This window comes from Notamacropus eugenii, chromosome 2 (genome assembly GCF_028372415.1).
Source record: "Notamacropus eugenii isolate mMacEug1 chromosome 2, mMacEug1.pri_v2, whole genome shotgun sequence".
In the NCBI taxonomy this organism is placed as follows: domain Eukaryota; kingdom Metazoa; phylum Chordata; class Mammalia; order Diprotodontia; family Macropodidae; genus Notamacropus; species Notamacropus eugenii.
This window is the reverse complement of record NC_092873.1, coordinates 466,117,040-466,138,703: the sequence shown is the minus strand read 5'-3', so window position 1 is coordinate 466,138,703 and position 21,664 is coordinate 466,117,040. Positions and strand designations below refer to the sequence as shown.

The following is a 21,664-nucleotide window of genomic DNA, read 5'->3' as shown; positions in this document are numbered from 1 at the left end:
ATTTCAGAGGGTGGAAAAATCACTTTTAGCTGTAGAGATCAGTGAAGGCTTCAACAAGCAGAGTATTTTTATTTTTTTATTTTTTAATGTTTAACAATCACTGCCATACAATTGAGATTTTATCCCCCCCACACCTACCCCCCAATACCCCCCTCCCTCCCCACGACTGCATACAATTCTGTATAGGTTCTACATATACTTTCCTATTGAGTATATTTTCAGTATAGTCATGCTATGTAGTCAGACTAAAATAAATGAAAGAAATCATATAACAAATCAAAACATGATACACAAACACATACACATACACAAACATGATCTGCTACATTTTGTGAATGACTTCCATATTTCTTTTTTTTTTTTAATTTAACTTTTAACATTTATTTTCACAAAGTTTTGGGTTACAAATTTTCTCCCCTTTTATCACCTCCCCTCCCCAAACCCAAGCATTCTAATTGCCCCTGTGACCAATCTGCTCTCTCTTCTATCCTCCCTCTCTGCCCTTGTCTCTGTCTTCTCTTTTGTCCTGTAGGGCCAGATAGCTTTCTTTACCCCTTAACCTGTATTTCTTATTTCCTAGGGGTAAGAACATTACAGTTGATCCTAACACTTTGAGTTCCAACTTCTTTAGCTCCCTCCCTCTCCACCCCTTCCCTTTGGAAGACAAGCAATTCAATATAGGCCACATCTGTGTAGTTTTGCAAATGATTTCCATACTAGTTGTGTTGTATAGGACTAACTATATTTCCCTCCATCCTATCCTGTCCCCCATTACTTCTATTCTCTTATGATCCTTTCCCTCCCCATGAGTGTCGACCTCGGATTGCATTCTCCTCCCCATGCCCTCCCCTCTATCCTCCCCCCCACCCTGCTTGTGCCCTTGTCCCCCACTCTCCTGTATTGTGAGATAGGTTTTCCTATCAAAATGAGTGTGCATTTTGTTCTTTCCTTTAGTGGAATGTGATGAGGGTAGACCTCATGATTTTCTCTCGCCTCCCCTCTTTATCCCTCCACTAATGAGTCTTTTGCTTGCCTCTTTTATGAGAGATAATTTGCCCCATTCAATTTCTCCCTTTCTCCTCCCAATATTTCTCTCTCACTGCTTGATTTCATTTTTTTTTTAAGATATGATCCCATCCTCTTCAATTCACTCTGTGCACTCTGTCTCTATGTATGTGTGCGTGTGTGCATGTGTGTGTGTGTAATCCCACCCAGTACCCAGATACTGAAATGTTTCAAGAGTTACAAATATTGTCTTTCCATGTAGCAATGTAAACAGTTCAACTTTAGTAAGTCCCTTATGACTTCTCTTTGCTGTTCACCTTTTCATGGTTCTCTTCATTCTTGTGTTTGAAAGTCAAATTTTCTTTTCGGCTCTGGTCTTTTCATCAAGAAAACCTGAAAATCCTCCATTTCATTGAAAGACCATTTTTTCTCCTGAAGTATTATACTCAGTTTTGCTGGGTAGGTGATTCTTGGTTTTAGTCCTAGTTCCTTTGACTTCTGGAATATCCTATTCCATTCCCTTCGATCCCTTAATGTAGAGGGTGCTAGATCTTGTGTTATCCTGATTGTATTTCCACAATACTTGAATTGTTTCTTTCTAGCTGCTTGCAATATTTTCTCTTTCACCTGGGAATTCTGGAATTTGGCCACAATGTTCCTAGGAGTTTCTCTTTTTGGATCTCTTTCATGCAGTGTTCTGTGGATTCCTTGAATATTTATTTTGCCCTCTGGTTCTAGAATATCAGGGCAGTTTTCCTTGATGATTTCATGGAAGATGATGTCTAGGCTCTTCTTTTGATCATGGTTTTCAGGTAGTCCCAGAATTTTTACATTGTCTCTCCTGATTCTATTTTCCAGGTCAGTTGTTTTTCCAATAAGATATTTCACATTATCTTCCATTTTTCCAATCTTCTCGCTTTGTTCTGTGATATCTGTCTTTCTCATAAAGTCCTTAGCGTCCATCTGTGCCATTCTAGTTTTGAAAGAACTATTTTCTTCAGTGAGCTTTTGAATCTCCTTTTCCATTTGGCTAATTGTGCTTTTGAAAGCATTCTTCTCCTCATTGGCTTTTTGAACCTCTTTTGCCAATTGAGTTAGGCTAGTTTTCAAGGTGTTAATTTCTTCAACATTTTTTTGGGTCTCCTTTAGCAGGGAGCTGATCTGCTTTTCATGCTTCTCTTTCATCCCTCTCATTTCTCTTCCCAGTTTTTCCTGCACCTCTCTATCTTGATTTTCAAAATTCTTTTTGAGCTCTTCCATGGCCTGAGCCCATTGGGTGGGCTGGGGCACAGAATCCTTGATTTCTGTGTCTTTGTCTGATGGTAAGCATTGTTCTTCCTCATCAGAAAGGAAGGGAGGAAATGTCTGTTCTCCAAGAAAGTAGCCATCAATAGTTTTATTTCTTTTCCCTTTTCTGGGCATTCTCCCCAGCCAGTGACTTGACCTCTGAATATTCTCCTCACACCCACCTCACCTCCTGGTCCTCCCAGCCAGTGTCTGGGGACTGGGATTCAAATGCTGCTTCCCGCCTTAGGGCTTTTGGCGGGGGCAGGGCTGCTATTCAGTGTGAGAATTAAGTTCAGATGGTCAGGTCGGGGCAGGGCTGCCTCTCAGGCTCAGTTCCCTCAGGGGGTTTATGTACAGACCTTCCACAATGGATCCAGGCTCCTGCCTGCTTGGGGAGCCCCTGTCTGCAACTGCCTCTCAGCTTCTATCTCCCGGGGGGGCCTGAGCCATGGGGGTACCCCACTCCCCTCTCGACCCGCCAAAGAGACTCTCTCACAGACCCCCGTCACCTGTGGGTGGAGGGGCTTGTGCGGCTGCTGGAGATCCCGTCCCTGAAGCCTGCTTGGATCTGTACCTCTCGGAGCCGCGGCCGCCGCAGATCTGGGCTGGGCTCCGCGTCTGCAGTGCGACGGACCTTTTGCGAGAGGTTTGCAGGTCCCTCTGTGGGTGGAGGGACCCACGTGGCCGCTGGAGATCCCGTCCCTGTAGCCCGCTCGGATCTTTTCCTCACGGTGTCGCGGCCGCTGCAGGGCTGCACTCAGCTCCCAGTCCCGGCGCCCAGTCCACAGCGCGAAGGACCCCCCGCGAGAGGTTTGCAGGTCTCTCCGGAACAGAAATCTCCCTCGCTCCAATATTCCGTGGCCTCTGGGTGCAGAATTCACCGTGAGTTGGTCCCCTCTAGCCGTTCTGTGGGTTGTGGGTTCGGAGCTATGTGTATGTGCGTCTTTCTACTCTGCCATCTTGGCTCCGCCCCCTCCATATTTCTTTCTCTGTGTGTGGAAGGCATTTTGCCTTGAGAACCACCTTTGGGATTTTTTTTTTTTTATATAAGAAGTTCTTGCGTTATTACAAAATTCCAAGTCTACCAGAAAAAACTCTCACACACTGTGGTCGTTGCTGTGCACAAAGTTCTCCTGGTTCTGCTCCTTTCACTCAGCATCAGGTCATATAAGTCCTTCCAGGCATCTCTGAAGTCTTCTTGTTCATCATTTCTTATGGCTCAATAGTACTCCATTACATTCATATACCATAGTTTATTCAGCCATTCCCCAATTGATGGACATCCCCTTGACTTCCAGTTTTTGGCAACTACATAGAGTGCTACTATAAATATTTTTGTACATGTGGGACCCTTTCCCATTTTTATGATCTCTTGGGGATATAGTCCTAGTAGCGATATTGCTGGGTCAAAGGGTATGCACATTTTTGTAGCCCTTTGGGCATAGTTCCAAATTGCTCTCCAGAATGGTTGGATGCACTCGCAGCTCCACCAACAATGAATTAGTGTTCCAACTCTCCCACATCCTCTCCAGCATTTATCATTTTCTTGTTCTGTCATGTTTGCCAATCTTATAGGTGTGATGTGGTACCTCAGAGTTGTTTTGATTTGCATCTCTCTAATCAATCAAGCAGAGTATTTTTAAGAAATGTTTTTAATTGGTTTAAATTTCTTCCTGCATCCTTTCCTCCTTCCCTCCCAGAAAGCCAAATAATTTTTTTAAAGAAAAAATTCTTAAATTTCTTCAAGAAATAGAGAAACATGAGAATTTGAAAATCAGCAAATATCAATTCATTGAAAAAATTTGAGACCATATGCAATGTTCCCCATCCCTAGACATGCCTTCCTAAACATACTTTTGCAAAGGAGTCGGAGGGTGAAGGGAGGAAGAAGAAAGAGAGCTCTTCTTTGGGTCTGTTCTTGTAGCAGATAGTGTTTGAGTGGGTCTTGGATAAGTAGTACTTAAACAGGCAAAGGTTGCTGGAAGAAGCGGAGGATTCCCTATCCAGCAAGAATGTCATGAATAGATGTTGAAATATTGTTTAAATATATTTCCAACATGGTGGCTCCATATTGGAGCACAGCTAGTAATGATAAACCCTTATCTGCTCCACTAAGTTGGTTTATCACTAGCACCACTCTGACTCCCTCTCAAGCACTTTGTTGCAGACAGCACCTAACCCTCACCTTTACATTTCCACAAAGTATAATCACAAGCAGCTTCTTCAGCAGGAAAAGAAGTTGGGGATCCTTTCACTAGCCTGATTAGCCAGTAGATTTCCAGAGAGGAAATTCAAAAACAGTCCTCTTTTTCAACTCCTTTTTTCTTTTGAGGCAATCAGGGTTAAGTGATTTGCCCAGGGTCACAGAGTTTATAAGTGTCTGAGACTGGATTTGAACTCAAGTCCTTCTGATTTCAGCACAGGTGGTGTTCTCTACTTTTACAGCTTTGGTCAACAAGAATTATTCTAATAATAATCTATATTTGAAGATCAGGGATATGCATGGCATGTGTTTAGTACATCATCTCTTAAGACTGTGACTTGAATTTCTTATGGCTCAGTGTTCTCCCCCTTAATGAGAGCTGTTTAAGATAGTTTAACATTGTTTTGGTTTCAGAACTATAAAAGTCTGATTTTATAAATATCTAGATCCCAAACAAAATTAAGGGATTTAGTTGGGAAGATGTATTTGAAAATTATGAAGCAGAAATCCTGTATTTTTATCAGTATATCTGTTACAGACATGATATATTTTCTTTTTTACTTCTCTGCTTCTAATCTCCTTTTTTCCCTTCTTCCATTCTTCCAGTGTGGATGGTATCTTAGCTCCCATCAAAGACTCTACCATGAAGACAATATGTGCAGACTTAAAGAAATGTAACCAAGTAAGGCTTTCTAATGGATATCTTGTTCTTCAAAATGCAGGTGACTAGAATTACATGCTGTTCGTGGACCTCCTATCTGGGCTAGGGAGAACAACTGTTAGTCACACTCAGCAAATAAGCATTTATTAAGTAATATGCTAAGCCTTGGAGATACAAAGAGAAGCAAAAGACCATCCCTGCCTGGGTGAAGTTCACATTTTAATGGCAGGGGACAACATGCCAACAAATATGTTTTCAGGTGCTGAAAGCTACTCATACCTGCAAAGACTCTTACACTTCCCTCTGTCAAGTGGGTATAATTTAATGCATCTAAAGCCTTTCCCTTCTAGTAAGCTTTGAACAATTTTACATAAAGATTCACTAGTTATATCTGAAAGTTACTTTCCCAGGTCACTTGAGAAAATTTTCTCAAAATTTTGCTCAAGAGCAGTGGAAAGCTGAATTTGGAGTCAGACAACCTGCTACTTGTTCTGTGCATGGCTTTGGGCTAGTCACTTAATTTCTCTGGATTTCCCTTAGCTCAGTGGCAAAATCATGGGGTTGGACCAGATGGGTAGATCTGGAGTGGAAAACGTTCTCAGAAGAACCATTTCATTTAAACTGAAATGTTTGAGGGGTCTATTGTACGTGAGACATAGAGTGCTTCCAGTGGGCACAGAGTGATCCTAATGGAGCAGGCCTCCCCTTAAGGAGGGGACATTTGGCACATGGACAAGTAATTATACCAGCTTGACCCTACAGTTCATTCGTTCAACTTTACCTATGGATTCCTATACTATAAGTGGAAGAGGGCCCACATGGAGTCCTGGTGACTCCTACTTCTGGAGATGCATCTCTGCTGAAACTCCTCTCTGCCTCCCCTATCTCCACTTGTTACTTTCTCCAATAAACTTCAGACTGTGGGTGTTGGGCTGCCTTCTGTGCTGCTATAGTGCTGCCTAGGATTCTTTTACTGTGTCTTCATTTATTGGTGCATCTGGGGCCATCTCCAGTCATCTTGATCTATGTCCTGCCACTGGACCCAGATGGCTCTGGAGGAGAAAGTGAGGCTGGTGACTTTGTGTAACCCTGCCTCACTTGTCATGGCCATGGTCCTCTTGGAGAACCAAGGATAAGCAACAATGACCAGCTTCCTTAAATTCTTCTTGTTGTTTGTGGTTCAGCCATTTTTAGTTGTGTCTGACTCCTTGTGACTCCATAGGGGGTTTTCTTGGCAAAGATGCTGGAGTGGTTTTGCCCTTTCCTTCTCTAGCTCATTTTACAGATGAGGAAATTGAGGCAAACTGGGTTAAGTGACTTGCCTAGGATTCTGCAGCTAGTAAGTGCCTGAGTGTCAGGTTTTCTTCACACCAGCCCTGGCACTCTATCCACTGCACTATCTAGCTTCCAAATTCTACTGTTTTCCAATGATGCCATCTTGTCTTCCACTGTAGTCACTCTTTATATACTGTACTGTTGCCACCCATTAAATTGAAGTTATAATTCAGCTTTTTCCCCAAAGGGGAAGGCATCTGGGCTCTTTTAATTCTTAGCCACACGATCTAATTCAGTTCTTTTTTTATTCAGCTCCACATGTGCATCCAACAAGCCAACAGAAGCTCCGAGGCTTAGCTTTGAATTCCTTTGCTTTGGCCTGAGCTGCCACTCACTGAGTATTTGATTTAGAATGACTGTATTTCTTTTCAACTCCTGAATTAGAAGCCCACCAGCCTAGATTCATGTAAATCATCCCTGAGGGGTGGGGATGAGAGTCCTTTGTCCTGGTTTCCTTCTGGCACTAACACCACCACTGTTACCAGAGTATAGGAACAGAAGAGAATATTCTTTTGTGTCAGGTATTAGGATGTAGGAAGAATGACACAGAGAAAGAAGAAAGAGAGTGAGGAAGGAAGAAAGGAAGGAAGGGGAAGGAAGGAACACAAATGTTTGGATCCAAGTAATAGATGGTAAGCATTTCTTGAAGTAAGGAAAACTAGCTGATGTTGGCAATCTACTCCTAGTGATATGTGCTAGGAAAAATTCTATCACCCAAAAGAGCCTGGGAAAAACATTGCTAAAGGTTATGAAATTTTAGAAGAAAATTGAAGGTATGAGTGGTTTCTTCACTATAGATGTTTGCAGATAGGGAATTCAAAGAGAAAAAATTCAAAGAGATTTCTGGATCATGGTTTAAAATATAGGCATGATTGGTTTTTGACTATGAATGAATTCACCTAACAAGGGCTAGTAAAAATATATTTGCTTGGAGCCTTGAAGATCTACTTGAGGACTTGAAGCTGGAAAGTCAGAAGAAGAAAATTGCCAAAGGAGTTATTGGTAACATGGTAGATACATAGAGAATACATACAGCAAAGGAAGAATACCAAAAGAGAGGACTAAAGATTCATAGAAGCTAGTAACCAAGAAGGGAAACCAGCCAAATGAAATAAAATAAGTGTATCTCTTTACATTTCTATGTGTAAATGCACAAAGTATGGGTGATACACAGGACTGAACCAGCATTCCTAATGTAAAGAGAGAAATTTGCCTGCGACCTCACTTGAGACTGTGAGATGAGATTTCTAGATCTAGAACGGTGGTTCTAGAACGGTAGATCTTATTTGAGAGGAACAGAATAGATTAAAACAGTTGGTAGAGTACTATTTTAAGAAGATACTTTTGTGTAAGAAAAGAAGATTTAAAAGATATAATTGTGTAAGGGAATAAAATAACCCGAGGGGCAAACTGTGATGTGATGTGTGCCCTAGACTTGGGTAGAATAAATATCAGAGTGGTCAGAAACAAAATAGATAGGTTCCTTTGGCCAAAAGTTATAGTCAGTCAATAAATAATGGGCACTTAACTATTTGCCAGGCACTGCGCTAAGTGCTAGGGGAACAAAGACAGTTCTCAGAGAGCTCACAGTCTGATGACAAAGGCAACATGTCATGCAAACAGCTGAGTATAAACAAGCTATAGTTGAGATAAACTGGAAATAATCAAGAAAAGGAAGGCATTGTAATTAAGAGGGATCAGGAAAGTCCTCGTTAACAAGTAGGATTTTAGCTTGGACTTAAAAGAAGCCAGGAGGTTGGGGGTCAGCATCCCATGCATGGGATATAGCCAATGATAAATGCCAAGAGTTGGGAGATGGAATGTCTTGTTCGAAGAGTAGTAAGGACAGTGGATTAAAGAACATATGGAGCAATGTAAGGAAAAAGAAGACTGAAAAAGTGGGGGAGAGGGAAGGGTTAGGAAGGGCTTTGAGGGCCAGAAAATTTTATATTTGATCCTGGAGGTGATCAGGAGCCACTGGAATTTATTGAGTAGAGGGATTACTTGGTCAGACTTGCACTTTAGGAAGATCATTCACACTTATGGATGTGACCTGAATAAAGACCCATCAAAGGAGTCTGAGGAGGAGTGGTCTGATAGGTATGAAGGGAACCAGGAGAAAGTAGTGCATCTGAAACCCAAAACTAAGAGCGTATCTGAGAGAAAAGAAAGGTCAAGAAAGATGAGGACTGAGAAAAAGTTGTTAGATCTGGCAGTTAAAAGATCCTTAGTAACTTGGAAGAGAGTAGATTTCAGTTTCATGATGAGGTCAGAAGTTAGACTATAGAAAGTTAATGAGAGAGAGGAGCAAAGAGTATTGAAAGTGTCTCAGGGAGGGATAAAATTGAAAGTGTCTCAGGGAGGGATAGAATTTGGAACTCAAAACTTTAAATAAAATGTTAAAAAACTGAAAGTCATGCTAACTCAGTGACCCATTGTTTCCAGTCCAGTGTTGGGGAAGGTGTCATTCAATCTGTAGCTTTTGGATTGCCTGCTCTAAGTTAGTAGCAGGTCATGTCCTACCTGTTAGTCCTAACTTACCAGTAATTAGGGAGGTGCAGAGATGCAGTGGCCCATCCACTTTTGCTGGCATGGAATTATCTTAATTGTCTTCATCTCACTAGGAAAGTTGTCAATAAAAACTGACTTCATCTTGAAACCCCTGATGATTTCTAGCAATTAGCCCATCAAGGTGTTGGCTACCTTGTCCTACTTTTTCACAAATTCTTTTAATTTGCTTTTTTCTGAGTTTTGTCTTGTTAATATCAGGGTGAAAGCCTAAAGAAAGAATTTTCCTTTTAACAGGGGATGCACCTATTATAGATGGACTTCTCAAGGAGTTTAGCCACAAAAGGCAAGCGAGATCTGGGATGATTGTTAGTGGGAATAGATGGATCGCATGAAGGTTATTCGAGGATGGGGGAAGATGTAGGTATGTTTGTAGGGAAGTAGACAAAAGTCAGGGACAGACTGGAGATAAATGACAAAATGGAGATAACAGAAGAGGCAATCTGTTGGAGAAGAGAGGAAGGCATTTTAGTGATGTGAGAAGAGGTGGGGGAGAAGAGTAAGTTTTCATATTTTTTTTTCCATTAAAATAGGAGGCAAGGTTCTCAGTTGAGTGGAAGGGAGGAAGGAGAGCCATCAGAAGTTTGAGGGGGATGAAAAAGTTTAGAAGAGCAGTTGTAGTCAGTGGAATCATGAGTTAATTAGGGACATATAGAAGGATTGCCTTGCAGCAATGAGGTTTATATCATGGTTTTATGATTTTCTCCAGCTTTGTTCATCATCATGTGAGTGTGAGCAAAGGCAGTAGATGGTGGGAAGGATCCAAGACTGGAGTTTGGTGTGGAAAGACTGATGAATGGTGCAGTGATTTGATTAGTGCAGATGGAACTGGTCCAACAAGGGGTCAACACCAACCAACAAGGTCTACAGAGTTTCCCTAGGAGGGATGTGAAGGTCCTACGAATGAAATTCTGATGACATAAGGAGAATTATAATCCTAATGAAGAAGAAGGGGGTTAATGTGTCCAATGAGAAAGTAGATATGTAGGGAACTCATGTCTAAATCAGATTAAAAAGTATATATATATATATATATATATATGAGAAGTAAGGGCAAGTGACTTAGAATGAATACAATAGTTCTTTTAAGAATTGCATCAAGGAAAATGCTATCCACATCCAAAGAAAAATGGAGTCTGAATGCAGATTGAAACATACTATTTTTCCTTTTTTTGTTTTGTCTTTCTTGCAGTTTTTCCCTTTGGTTCTAATTCTTTTTTTACAACATGACTAATGTGGAAATATGTTTAATATGATTATATATGTAGGGCCTATGTCAGATTGCATGTTGTCTTGGGGAGGTAGAAGGGGAAGGAGAAGGAGAAAACTTAAAACTCTAAATCCTATAAAAGTGAATGTTGAAACTGAAAATGAATAAATAAATATTTTTTTAAAAAAAGAATTGCATCAAGAACACTAATGTCCAAAAAAGAAGCTGAGGCTGGTGCTAAATATTAAGAATAATTTTTTAAAAATTTTCAGCTATGTTGTTGCTAAGATAAGGTTTGAAGAAGGAGGCAACTGCTGTTGATATAGGATGGGATTTCAATAACATATAATGATGAGAGGGCTTAGATGTTCAATTCATGTTTTGTTCCTATTTCCTCTTACAAAGAGAATTTTTCTCTTTGATCATGAACAAAAATGAAAACCTAGGTTAAATAAGGAAATAGTCACAAGGCATCTAGTTGCCTTTTCATTACACTCAGGTCACCAGGCTCATATCAAACACCTGTAAGGGTACTGAAATAAGCACAGTGTTTAGGCACATAGTAAGTACTTAATAAATGTTTGTTGTCCGAGACAGGTAGTTGTGATTACAGAGCCATTTTCAATGATGTTTGAAAGATCATAGAGATAAGGAGAGGTAACACAGGACTTCAGAAGGGCAAATGTCCTAATTTTAAAAAAAAAGAGAAAGACAGAACCTGGATATTTTAGGCCAATAAATTTGACTTTGATTAAAGAACATTATTAAAGGAATAGTAGTGAACACTCAAAAAAGGAAGCAATGATTATTAAAAGCCAGTATAATATTATTATAAGTAAGGTCATGTTAACCTCATTTGCTTTTTTTTTTTTTACTGGGGAATATTGTAGATCTAACATACTCAGATTTCAGCAAAGTATTTCTGAAAGACTCCTTTAACGCTAAATGTGGATAAGATGGAGAGATAAAAGCAAGATAATACAACAGCCAAGTGAATGTGAACCTGTTTGAATGGCTGGACCCAAGAAGTCATCTTTAATGTGTCTATATCAACTTTAATGATAGTTATCTAAGAGAGGAACCATTCTTGACTTTATACTTTTGAGCTTTTTTTCAGTCATTTGATGAAATTTGCAAAATTTGATGACATTTGTCAAATTTGCAGTTGACATAAAGCTTTGAAGCACATTATGTAACAGAAAATGAATCCAAAAGAATTTCAACAACCTAGAACATAGGTGGCCCACTTATTGCCAGTGAAGATGAGGGAAATATATCTAGATCACAATTCCAGAAAAAACAAAGATGTGGGAGTTTTTGGTGGACTGCCAACCCATTGTGAGTCATTAGTATGTCATGGCACCCAAAAAGTCTCATGCTATACCATGCTAGCATCCAAAACAAGAGATGTAATAGATCTATCATACTTTACCCTGGTCAGGCCAAACCATGTTCATTTCTGGGCAACATATTTCAGAGAAAAAATGGATGAACTAGAATATATCTAAGAGAGGGTAAGCTGGTTGATGAGAGGATTAGAGAACATTCCATAAGAATATGACTTGAATGAAAGAACTCTGGATAATTTAGCTTGGAAAAGAGAAGATGTGGGGGAGGAGTGGAGCAGTGAAGTATGCTACTTATCTTCAGATATATGAAAAGTTGTCATGTAGGGACTGGATTTTTTCCACATAGACCCAGAAAACCCAACTATAGAGGCAGATTAAGGCTTGATAAAAGAAAAAAAACTTCCTAGTAATTAGATCTATCAAAAAATGGAATGGGGTGCCTTGGGCTCCATCTTCACTAGAGATCTTTAGGCAAAGGCTAGAGGACCACTTGTAGAATCTGTGGAAAGAATTCTTGTTGAGTTAATGGATGGACTAGGTGGTTTCTGAAGTCTCTTCCGCTTGAGATTCTGTGATCTTACAATGAGGGAAAGAGAAGTACTGATTGACTGATGGGGAGAAGCATCTTGGCTTAGTGAACAGGGAAATGGATGTGGCATCAGGAAGACCTGTGTTGGATCCTGCCTCAGATCCTTACTAGCAATGGGACTCTGTGTTAATTAATTAACCTTTATGGATATCCATTTCCTCATCTGTAAATGAATGAGTCGACCTATAAGATCCCTTCTATTTATGAATTAATGATTCTATAGTCTAGTTATCCCATGGAGCAAGATCCAGGAAGGGGTATAAGTGGATGGGAGCAAGGGCATGAGAGGAAGAGTTAATTTGGACAAGGGGAAGAGCCACCTTATCCTTGGAGATAGAGATTTTAAAGTATGGAGGAAGGGACAAAAAGGGCATCATGATAGTTTAAGTTTTCTCAGTGAAATAGGCAAATTAAACTGCTCAGAGATAGACGGGGAGAACAGAGGATTTGAGGATAAAGAAACAGGTTGGAACAAATAGGGTGCTAAGTGTGGTAGCAGGATGTAATGTTAATGAGAGTTAAAGATCTTGCCCAGCCATTAATAAGTTTCACCTGAAGCCCATTGAGGGAAGCTTGATTAGGGGAGACTTGTGTTGTAGGAAGGCTCACATCTTTTGTTAATTAATGAGGCAGTGGGTCAGGAGGGTTGTAATGCCCTCTGGTTCTGAAAAGTATATATATATATATATATATATATATACACACACTCTGATAAGGTAGAGCATTCCAAGCTTGTGTTGGTCTGATCAGCCACAGTCGGACAACTGAAAATTCACTTTATCATGGTGATGTCATTTTGGTCCTCTTCGAAGACGAAGGACAACAACCAAACAACCCATATGCTCTGAGTTGAGGTTTTGCTTTGGGGCTTGCTCTTTGGAAGAAGGTTCATGTGCCAGAGGAGACTCTGGGAAGTCTCTGAGTAGCCCCTCAGCTTTGAAAACCCAGAGATTGGTGCTTCTCTCTCTGGTAACTATGTATGTATGTAATGGTCAGACAGTTGGATCTGTCTATCAGTCTGTGATGTATGCATTGCTTGTGTCCAGAGCCCTGTCTGTTGGTCTTTATTTCTCTATTTGTATTTTCTCTACTGGTATATGTGATTAAAGAAGACTGTTACCCTTCAAAAGTTGCTTTCCTTTAGAAAAGCAGATCTAATATGGCCTGTGCTAGTAGGCCATCCTGGACGTGTCAGGGTGCTTGCTGCTACATAGGGCAGTTGGGATTGCTATGGAGGAGTGGAGAACCCAACATAACTTAGAAATCAGGTATTTGTAATGGATATTACAAATAATGGATCTTAATATTATGGATATAAATAATGTCTATTATTATTATTGAATATTTATAATGGATATTACAAATAATGGATATTATTATTGTCAGGTATTTGTAATGGATCAGTATCATTTCGTGACTTTCTCTAGCAGCTGTCAGTCATGTTGTACTTACTAATTAGAGTCGCAGGAAGTTTCCCATTAACTGGATATTTAAGGAGTGATTTTGTACCTTTTTCTTTCCTTAGATGTTGATTGAAGACGCTGACCATTATGGTGGAGATAAACTAGTTGAAAAAGTAGAGAGCCTCAAGGTTGCTCATCGCCTACAAGGATCCTGGACAGAGTATGGGAAAGAAATAATAAATCGCCATAAAAGTATAGCTGGAGAATTTCCCTTACAGCAGGGTCTCATTGAAGAGATTAATGAGAGTGGTTCAAGACTCTGCAGAGAATATGAAGCAAGAGTGAATGGAGATGAAAATGGTAAATTATACAATGAAAATTATGTCAGTATATAGTAAGATGCATCCTAACATAGGAAGATCTAAAGGCTATTTTTGTTAAAACATCAAGTTTGCATAGAAAATTGAAATAAGTTTGGTTATTTGGTTTTTCAGTCCACAGCAGTTTAGAACCAATACAGTGATGGTTTGAGGTGGGGTGGAAGAGACAGGGAGGGAGTACTTTTAGAGCTTATCAGACATAAGAATTCAATAATTAGGCCACCTGTAGGCACTGACATCCCTACCACCTTATCAAACCCTGGGGATATAATTGTATAAATCACTGAACAGTCACTGATGTTTATAATGATGTTTCTCAGCTGTTCAAAAGTGATTAAATGATATATTCCTTTTATTGTTTGAAAAAGTCAACTAAGCATGTAATGCAGCTTAGATGTACAATCAAAATAGTTATAATATAAAAAGGCTTAGTGTTTTGGAAAATTCACTTATGTGGAATGGTCTATTTCTCAATGAGGCTGTATAAGTAGAATGTCAGTATATCACAGGAGTTGTTTTCTTAAAAAAAAAAATTGTTTTTATTTGTAAGAACCTGCTCTGCCATATACCGTATTTACTTACACAAATATAAGAGAGAGATAGTCCTTTCCAGCTTCTTAGTGCCTGTCAGAGTTTAAAGATGAATTCAAATAGGGAAGATAATAATATTTATATAATAATAAGCACCATATAAATAGGGCTCACCATAGGCCAGGCATGGTGCTAAGCACTTTGTAATTATTATCTCATTTGTTCCTCACAACAGCCTTGGGAGGTAGGTGCTATTATTATCCCTATTTTACAGATGAGGAAACTAAGGCAGACAGAGGTTAAATGACTTGCCTACAGGTCACCCAGCAGGTAAGTATCTGAGGTTGAATTTGAACTCAAAGGCTTCCTGATTCCAGGCTCAGCAGTCTAATCCAATATATTACCTAACTGCTCCCCAAAAAGTTCAGAACTTTTGAGTATCTTTAGTAAGAAAGGGTGTCACCTTTTTTTTTTTAAATACCAGGAAATTAGGCAAACATCTGGGTCTGATCTGCCAATGTTCTTAGAAATCTTCTTTAACCTCAGAAATACTCACTTTCATTTACTAATGAACAATGAGTGACTCACTCATTATGTAGCAAATTATGCAGCAAAATTACTTGGAATCCAATCAGCCAGTCAGTCAATAAGCATTTATTAAGTAAGTAGTATGTGCCAGGCACAGTGCTAAGCCCTAGGGATACAAAGGAAGGCAAAAGACAGTCCCCTGTCCTCAAGGGACTAAATGGGATTGGGGAAAGCTTCCAGGAGAAGCTAGGATTTTAGCTGAGACTAGGGAATCCAGAATGTCTGACATGTCCTTTTGTCACCACACCTTCAGACTTTCCCTACTGGCAGGAGGCTCTGAAACATAACTGTGACTCCTAGGAATTAGCATCCCACACAGTCAGTGTTTTCTCCTTACCCAGGGAGAAGGGCTAACACAAAGCTTCTCAGAGCCAGGAAAGGCTTCCACCAGTCCAAGAGTTTGTCACTGGGCTATGGCTGAAATGGGGAGCACTTGACTGTGGCTCTGGGTAGAGTGTTGGGCGGCAGCCAGTAACCAGTTTCCTTTCCATGCTATGACAGCCTAGGAAACAGAAATGCTTCCTCAGGTTCTTGGAATGGAGACTAGCAATGAGAGGGGGGACCAGGCTAGAGCTGTTCTTCCTGGTCAAACTGGGCGTGTGAGGTTAGAATAGACTTCTATGGCTGTCTGCTGTCATTCCTTTGAGAAAAGGACTGTGAAGGTTTAACTTCTTCCCCTCCTCTTCTCCTTTCCTCATCCTTGTAGCCTGAAGGCTCTTGATACACAAATTTCTCTATTTCTTTGAAGCTCTTTCTGAATCCAGAATTGTATCGTATAAAACTATGATTGATCAAAAATATCATGTGTGTTAATTAATTGCATACAGATGGATTGCAATAGAACTTGATGAAAGGCATGTGGTACAGAAATAAAGAGGAGAGGATGAACCTTCTCAGTTTGGCTGTCAGAGGGTGGCATAGAAGGTCATTGCTTTTTCTTACAGTTTTTACTTTTTAATATATCAAACAAATTTATGGGATACATGTAATCTGTAATTTATGTATTATTGCATTTATTATGTAAGATAGCAGAGTAGATACAGTCCTGAAGTCATGATTGGTGGTGGTGGTTGTCCTTCATCCTCGAAGAGGACCAAAATGACATCACTGTAATAAATTTCAGTTTCAATGTGTCCGACTGTGGCTGATCAGACCAATGTGAATTTGGAATGCTTTACCACAGGTTGGGCACAGATAGTCCAGGGGAACATTTGGGGTGAATACACTAAATATGCGTATCCTACGTTTCCTTTGTGCTGTCTCAAGTCTGCTTTCCTCACAGAACACAGTACCCTTTCTGATGTGGGCATGGCATGCTGAGTGGTCCTGTGCCAGTGTCTCCCATGTCACACAATCAATTCCAGAGTTCTAGAAAGAAACCTTGAGAGTGTCATTATATTGCCTTTTCTGACCACCATGTGATTGCCTACACCATGCGAGTTCTCTATAAAAGTTTTTGGCAAGCGTACATTTTGCATTTGAACAAATGGCTAGCCCATCAGAGTTGCGTTCTCTGAAGCACACTTGAAGAATTCTTGGCAGTTCAGCTCAAGCAAGGACTTCAGTGTCTGGTACCTTATCCTGCCAGGTGATCCTCAGAATCTTCCTAAGACAGTTCAAATGGAAGCAATTCAGTTTGGCATGGCACTGGTAGACTGTCCATGTTTCTCAGGCATATAACCATGAAGTCAGCACAAAGGCTCTGCATTCCTTCAGTTTGGTAGTCAGTCTAATAACTCTTCTTCCCCAAACTTTTCTTTGGAGCCTCCCAATTACTGAACTAGCTCTGGCAATGCATGCGTCAACTGCATTATCAATGTGTACATCCCTGAAAAGTATACTACCAAGGTAAGTGAACTTATTTATCCACATCATTCAAAACTTCTCCATTTGTTGTAACTGATGGTTCCATGTAGGGATGGTGTGGTGGTGACTGATGGAGCACCTGTGTTTTCTTGGTGTTGTTAGGCCCAAATTAGCAGAGGTAGCAGAGAATTGATCCATACTTTGTTGCATCTCAGCTTCAGAGGCTGCATTAAATGCACAGTCATTTGCGAACAGTAAATCATGCACCAACACTCCCTTCACTTTGTTCTTGGCTTGTAGACTTTTCAAGTTGAAGAATTTACCATCAGTATGGTAGCTGACCTTGATGCCATGTTCATCCTCATTGAAAGCATTTGACAACATGGCTGAAAACATCATGCTAAAAAGCATGGAAGCAAGCACACAGCCCTGTTTCACTCCATTGATGTCTGGGAAGGCACAAGATCATTGTCCACTATCCAGAACCCGGGCAAACATGCCATCATGAAATTGATATGCAATACTGATGAACTTCTCTGGGCAACCAAATTTTGACATAATTTTCCATAAGCCCTCATGACTAATTATCAAAGGCCTTGGTTAGATCTATAAACATACAGACCTCTGTTCTGCTCCTGGCATTTCTCCTGGAGTTGTTGGGCAGCAAACATCATATCAACTGTTCCTTGGCCCTTTATGAAGACACACTGGCTCTCAGGTAGATGGCCATCTTCCAGGTGAAGGACAGCCTATTAAGGAGGATTTATTAAGCAAGAATCTTGCCAGCAGTGACTAAGAGAGGGACCCCCCTCCTCCTGTGATTGTCGCAGGACAATCTATTTCCTTTACCTTTATCGAGGTGGACAATGGAGGCACCTTTGAACTCCTGAGGGATAACCTCCTCTTGCCATATAATCAGGAAAACTTCAGTCAGCTTTTGTATGAGCAAATGGTCCCCCCACCTTGTAAATCTCAGCTGGAATAGAATCAGTACCAGGTGCTTTGCCACATGAAAGGAGCCTAATGGCCCTCAAAACCTCTTCTTCAGTTGGAAGTTCAGCTAAGGAGGGATTGACTTCAACCTGAGGGAAACAGTCAATGGCCTCAGCATTGATTGGTGATGGTCTGTTGAGAACACTATGGAAGCATTCAGCCCATCTCTGGGACCAAGTCCTTATCACTAATCAATTTGGCTCCATCAGCATTGAGTAGTTGTGATGCACCATAGGTTTTTGGTCTATAAATAGCCTTCAGGAAATCATAAAAGCTTTTTGGATTGTTACTATCAGCATAAAACTGAATTTCTTCTGCCTTCTTATTGAGCCAGGAATCCTGCATCTCTCTAAGCTTTGCTTGTCCTTTGCTTTTGATGGAATTAAATGCTGCCTTCTTAGAGATGAATGAACTCTCCTGCTGGTAAATTCTGTGGAGTTCTCCTATTTCATTTAGCTGCTTCTGAATTTCCCCATCATTTTCATTAAACCAGTCTTGTTGTTTGCCAGTGTTGTGACCCAGATGGGCAAATGCAGTGCTTTGAAAATCTCTGAAAGCTGTCCACTCCTTTTCCATGTCACATCACCTGCTTCAGCTGCCTTGATGGCTGTTGGAACAAATTGTTCTTATCCACCCATTCCACCAGGGGAAGTCTTCACATGCTTGGAATAGACATCCCCCTGACTCATTAATGGGTTGGAGACCCATTGGTTACCCTCAACCTGGTGTGGCCCATCTGCCAAAATGGTTTACTGGGATGTGGCCACTGCGCATGCTGCAGCTTCCTGGAGCCATAGCTGAGTGTTAGGTGGACCACCAAAGGTGGAAAGCAGCCCTGAAAAGGGCTTGGCAGCCATCACACCAGAGGTCCTGGTCCTCCCTGAACACACCCTCTACCCCAGTCCTGAAGTCAGGAGGACCTGAAAGACCTGAGTTCAAATCCAGCCTTAGATACTTACTAGCTATGTGATCCTGAGGTAAGCCCTGTTTGCCTCAGTTTCCTCATCTGTAAAATGAGCTGGAGAAGGAAATGGCAAACCCCTCCAGTATATTTGCCAAGAAAACCCCAAACAGGGTCATGAAGATTCAGACACAACTGAAACAACTAAATAACAGCAATACATTTATTAAACATTATATAAGGATAGTCAAAAGATCCTAAACAGGGTACATAGGCTACCCATGTGACCACCCACCTTCCCTACCACCTCCAGAATATGGAGTGGTTGGTGAACCAGATTCAAGTGGTTTAGACCAACCAGTGTTTCAGTGAAGCTTCCAGCTTCAGGAATGAGTTGGATCCAGTGCAGGTCATGCCCTCTAGATTGCCCTGTTGGTGGAAGAAGTCGTGGTCTGGGAACAATAGCTGCATCCCAGAATTCCAAAGACTGGAGGTCACTCCCTCACCTTTAGTGCCATCTAGTTAATGCTTCAGTAATACCATAAGTCCCTGACTTTGTTTTTGTGAGTAGAAATGGGGACGGAGAAAGGAGAGGAGGGGAAGAAGAGAGGGAGATGATTCACCAAGTTATAAAAGGTGATAGAAAGAAAAAGTTTTCTTTGAGATTCTAGTCTGGGGCTTAAGCACCTTTGGTCCAAAAAAAGGACTTGACAATTGCTGAAGCTTGCGGTCACTGCTCCTTTTCCCCCTGCTGAATTAGAGATTGATGATCAATGCCAATGACTTGATTCTCCCACACCCTGTGGAAGGTGAGAGGGAAAAAGAAGTAAGAAAGGAGGGGAGAGAAAAGCAGCTGGATAGGGATAAAAAATACAGTGTTGACCACCTGTTCTCTGTGTACAAAGATGTTGGGAGTAATGCAGAAATGATTATATAAAATGAGATAAGGTAAATTTTCGCATATTTTTAAAAACTACATAGTTCCATAAATACAAACAAAAACATTGCCAACTTTATATCATAGGAATTATGAGTACTCTATACTTAAATGTGGTACTGATGGTATGTAGTAATGCATATATTACATGTAGATAAGTCATATCAACAAAAAATAAAAATTCACTTTAGCTATTGACTGCCTTTGGAGATTGTAAGTATTATGTCAGCTTGTTTATAGGCTGAAACAACCTTTGATCCTGGGGGAGTTCCCTTGAATGTGAGTTAGCCTCATCTTCAAGATCCACTCTTGTAAGTGTAGATGTGGAGGGAGCTGCTACAGCTGTATCTCTGCTGTCTGCTGAAGTCCTCCTTGGGGGAACCATGGCAATCTTGACTTGTCCCAGGACTCTCAAAATCCAAGGCAAGGAGCTCGTCTTTTGTTTAGATAGTAATAGTGACTGAGGGACCTAAAATTTGAAATACAAATCTGACCATGACAGATTAATCCTTCTATGACTGTTTTCCTTGTTTGTAAAATAAGAGCTCTTTATTCTGGTCTGTCCCATAGAGGTGCTTTAAGGAAAACCTAATAAAATAACTAAATGCCACATAATATGTAATGTTTAATTAATTCTTCCTCAACATCATGTTTTTATTCAGCAATCTGATTTTATCCTTTCTATGATAGTCTTCTAGGGTCTGGTACAGTAGGTAAGAGTGCTGGGACCAGAGTGAGTAAGACTTACCTTCCTGAGTTAAAATCTGGCCTCAGACACTAACTGTGTGACCCTGGCCAAGTCACTTAACCCCCTTTGAGTTTCCTCATCTATAAAATGAGGTGGAGAGGGAATTGGCAAAGCACTCCAGTATCTTTTGCTAAGAAAACCCCAAATGGGGGTCATGGAGAGTCAGACACAACTGAAAGGACTGAACAACAGCAAATATACACATATGTACACATACACATACACATACGTATACATATACATAAAGAGAGAGAGAGAGAGAGTGCTGAGTTTTCCAATAGGGCTAAGAATGAAGTATTCTGGGCATTGAAACTTTTTTGAAAAATTAAAGTAAATCCTTTAAGCACTGAACCTTTTTTATATTCCTTTTGAGAGATTCCCAACAGAATCTATACTTGGCAGAATCTGTGTTGACTTTTGCAGACCCTGGAATCTGATTTCCTGAATCTCATGGTCTCATATCATGTCACCTGCCCTCAATAAAACGAGCAATTGAATTAAAGTTTGAGGTGGACTTCTCCAAGAGTTATTTACTTGTCTTCAGCAAAATTGTCTTTATCGGAGTTCTTTGAAGAGGCAGCATAGCACAGTGGTTTTAGATATAGAGACTTAGAACACGAATCCTTTGAGTGAGAATCCTTTTTCACTCAATATATTCTGTTTCGAATATGCTTGGAGTGCTAACAGTATAGGTTTAGAGCAGGAAGAGATCTGAGATGCAAAGAGAAAGAAATTGAGGCCTAGAGAGCTTTAATAGAAAGAATTCCATTGCCCAAGTTCACTTGGCTGGTAACCTCCTTGTCACCTTCCAACCAATGTTTCATTTAAATCGTTCTTCAATTCTGGAAAGTGAGGAATGCCACATCTCAAGTAGAGGATCACCTTATGCTTTTTCACAAGGAAACATTGCCATCTTCTGAATGTTTAGGATATTGCTGCTACAGAATACTGATGTCAGGCTGAATTTTTCTAACAGTAGGCAAGATAACTGGATAACATTACAGAATGATATAGTTTCTATATTTTGACAGATAGGAAATGGCTTTTTTAAATTGATGTGCCAGTCATTCCTAAATCTGCTTGCATAACTAGTCCACTGAATTGTTAGATTAAAGATCAAAATTAGTAGTATAGTCTCATAAAAGAGAGAAATAGTGCAGGGTAAAACTA

At 40.4% G+C, this 21,664-nt stretch overlaps 1 protein-coding gene across 7 annotated transcripts in view; it reads left to right on the top strand.

Moving 5' to 3' along the window:
* Positions 1-21,664, top strand: part of AXDND1 (axonemal dynein light chain domain containing 1) — a 128,637-nt gene that overhangs the window by 56,435 nt on the left and 50,538 nt on the right. For all 7 annotated transcript variants that reach the window (XM_072648521.1, XM_072648523.1, XM_072648520.1 and 4 more), the window contains 2 exons: positions 5,102-5,177; positions 13,733-13,970. In XM_072648521.1, the coding sequence (XP_072504622.1) occupies positions 5,102-5,177; positions 13,733-13,970 (314 nt within the window). The remainder of the gene's footprint in view (positions 1-5,101; positions 5,178-13,732; positions 13,971-21,664) is intronic.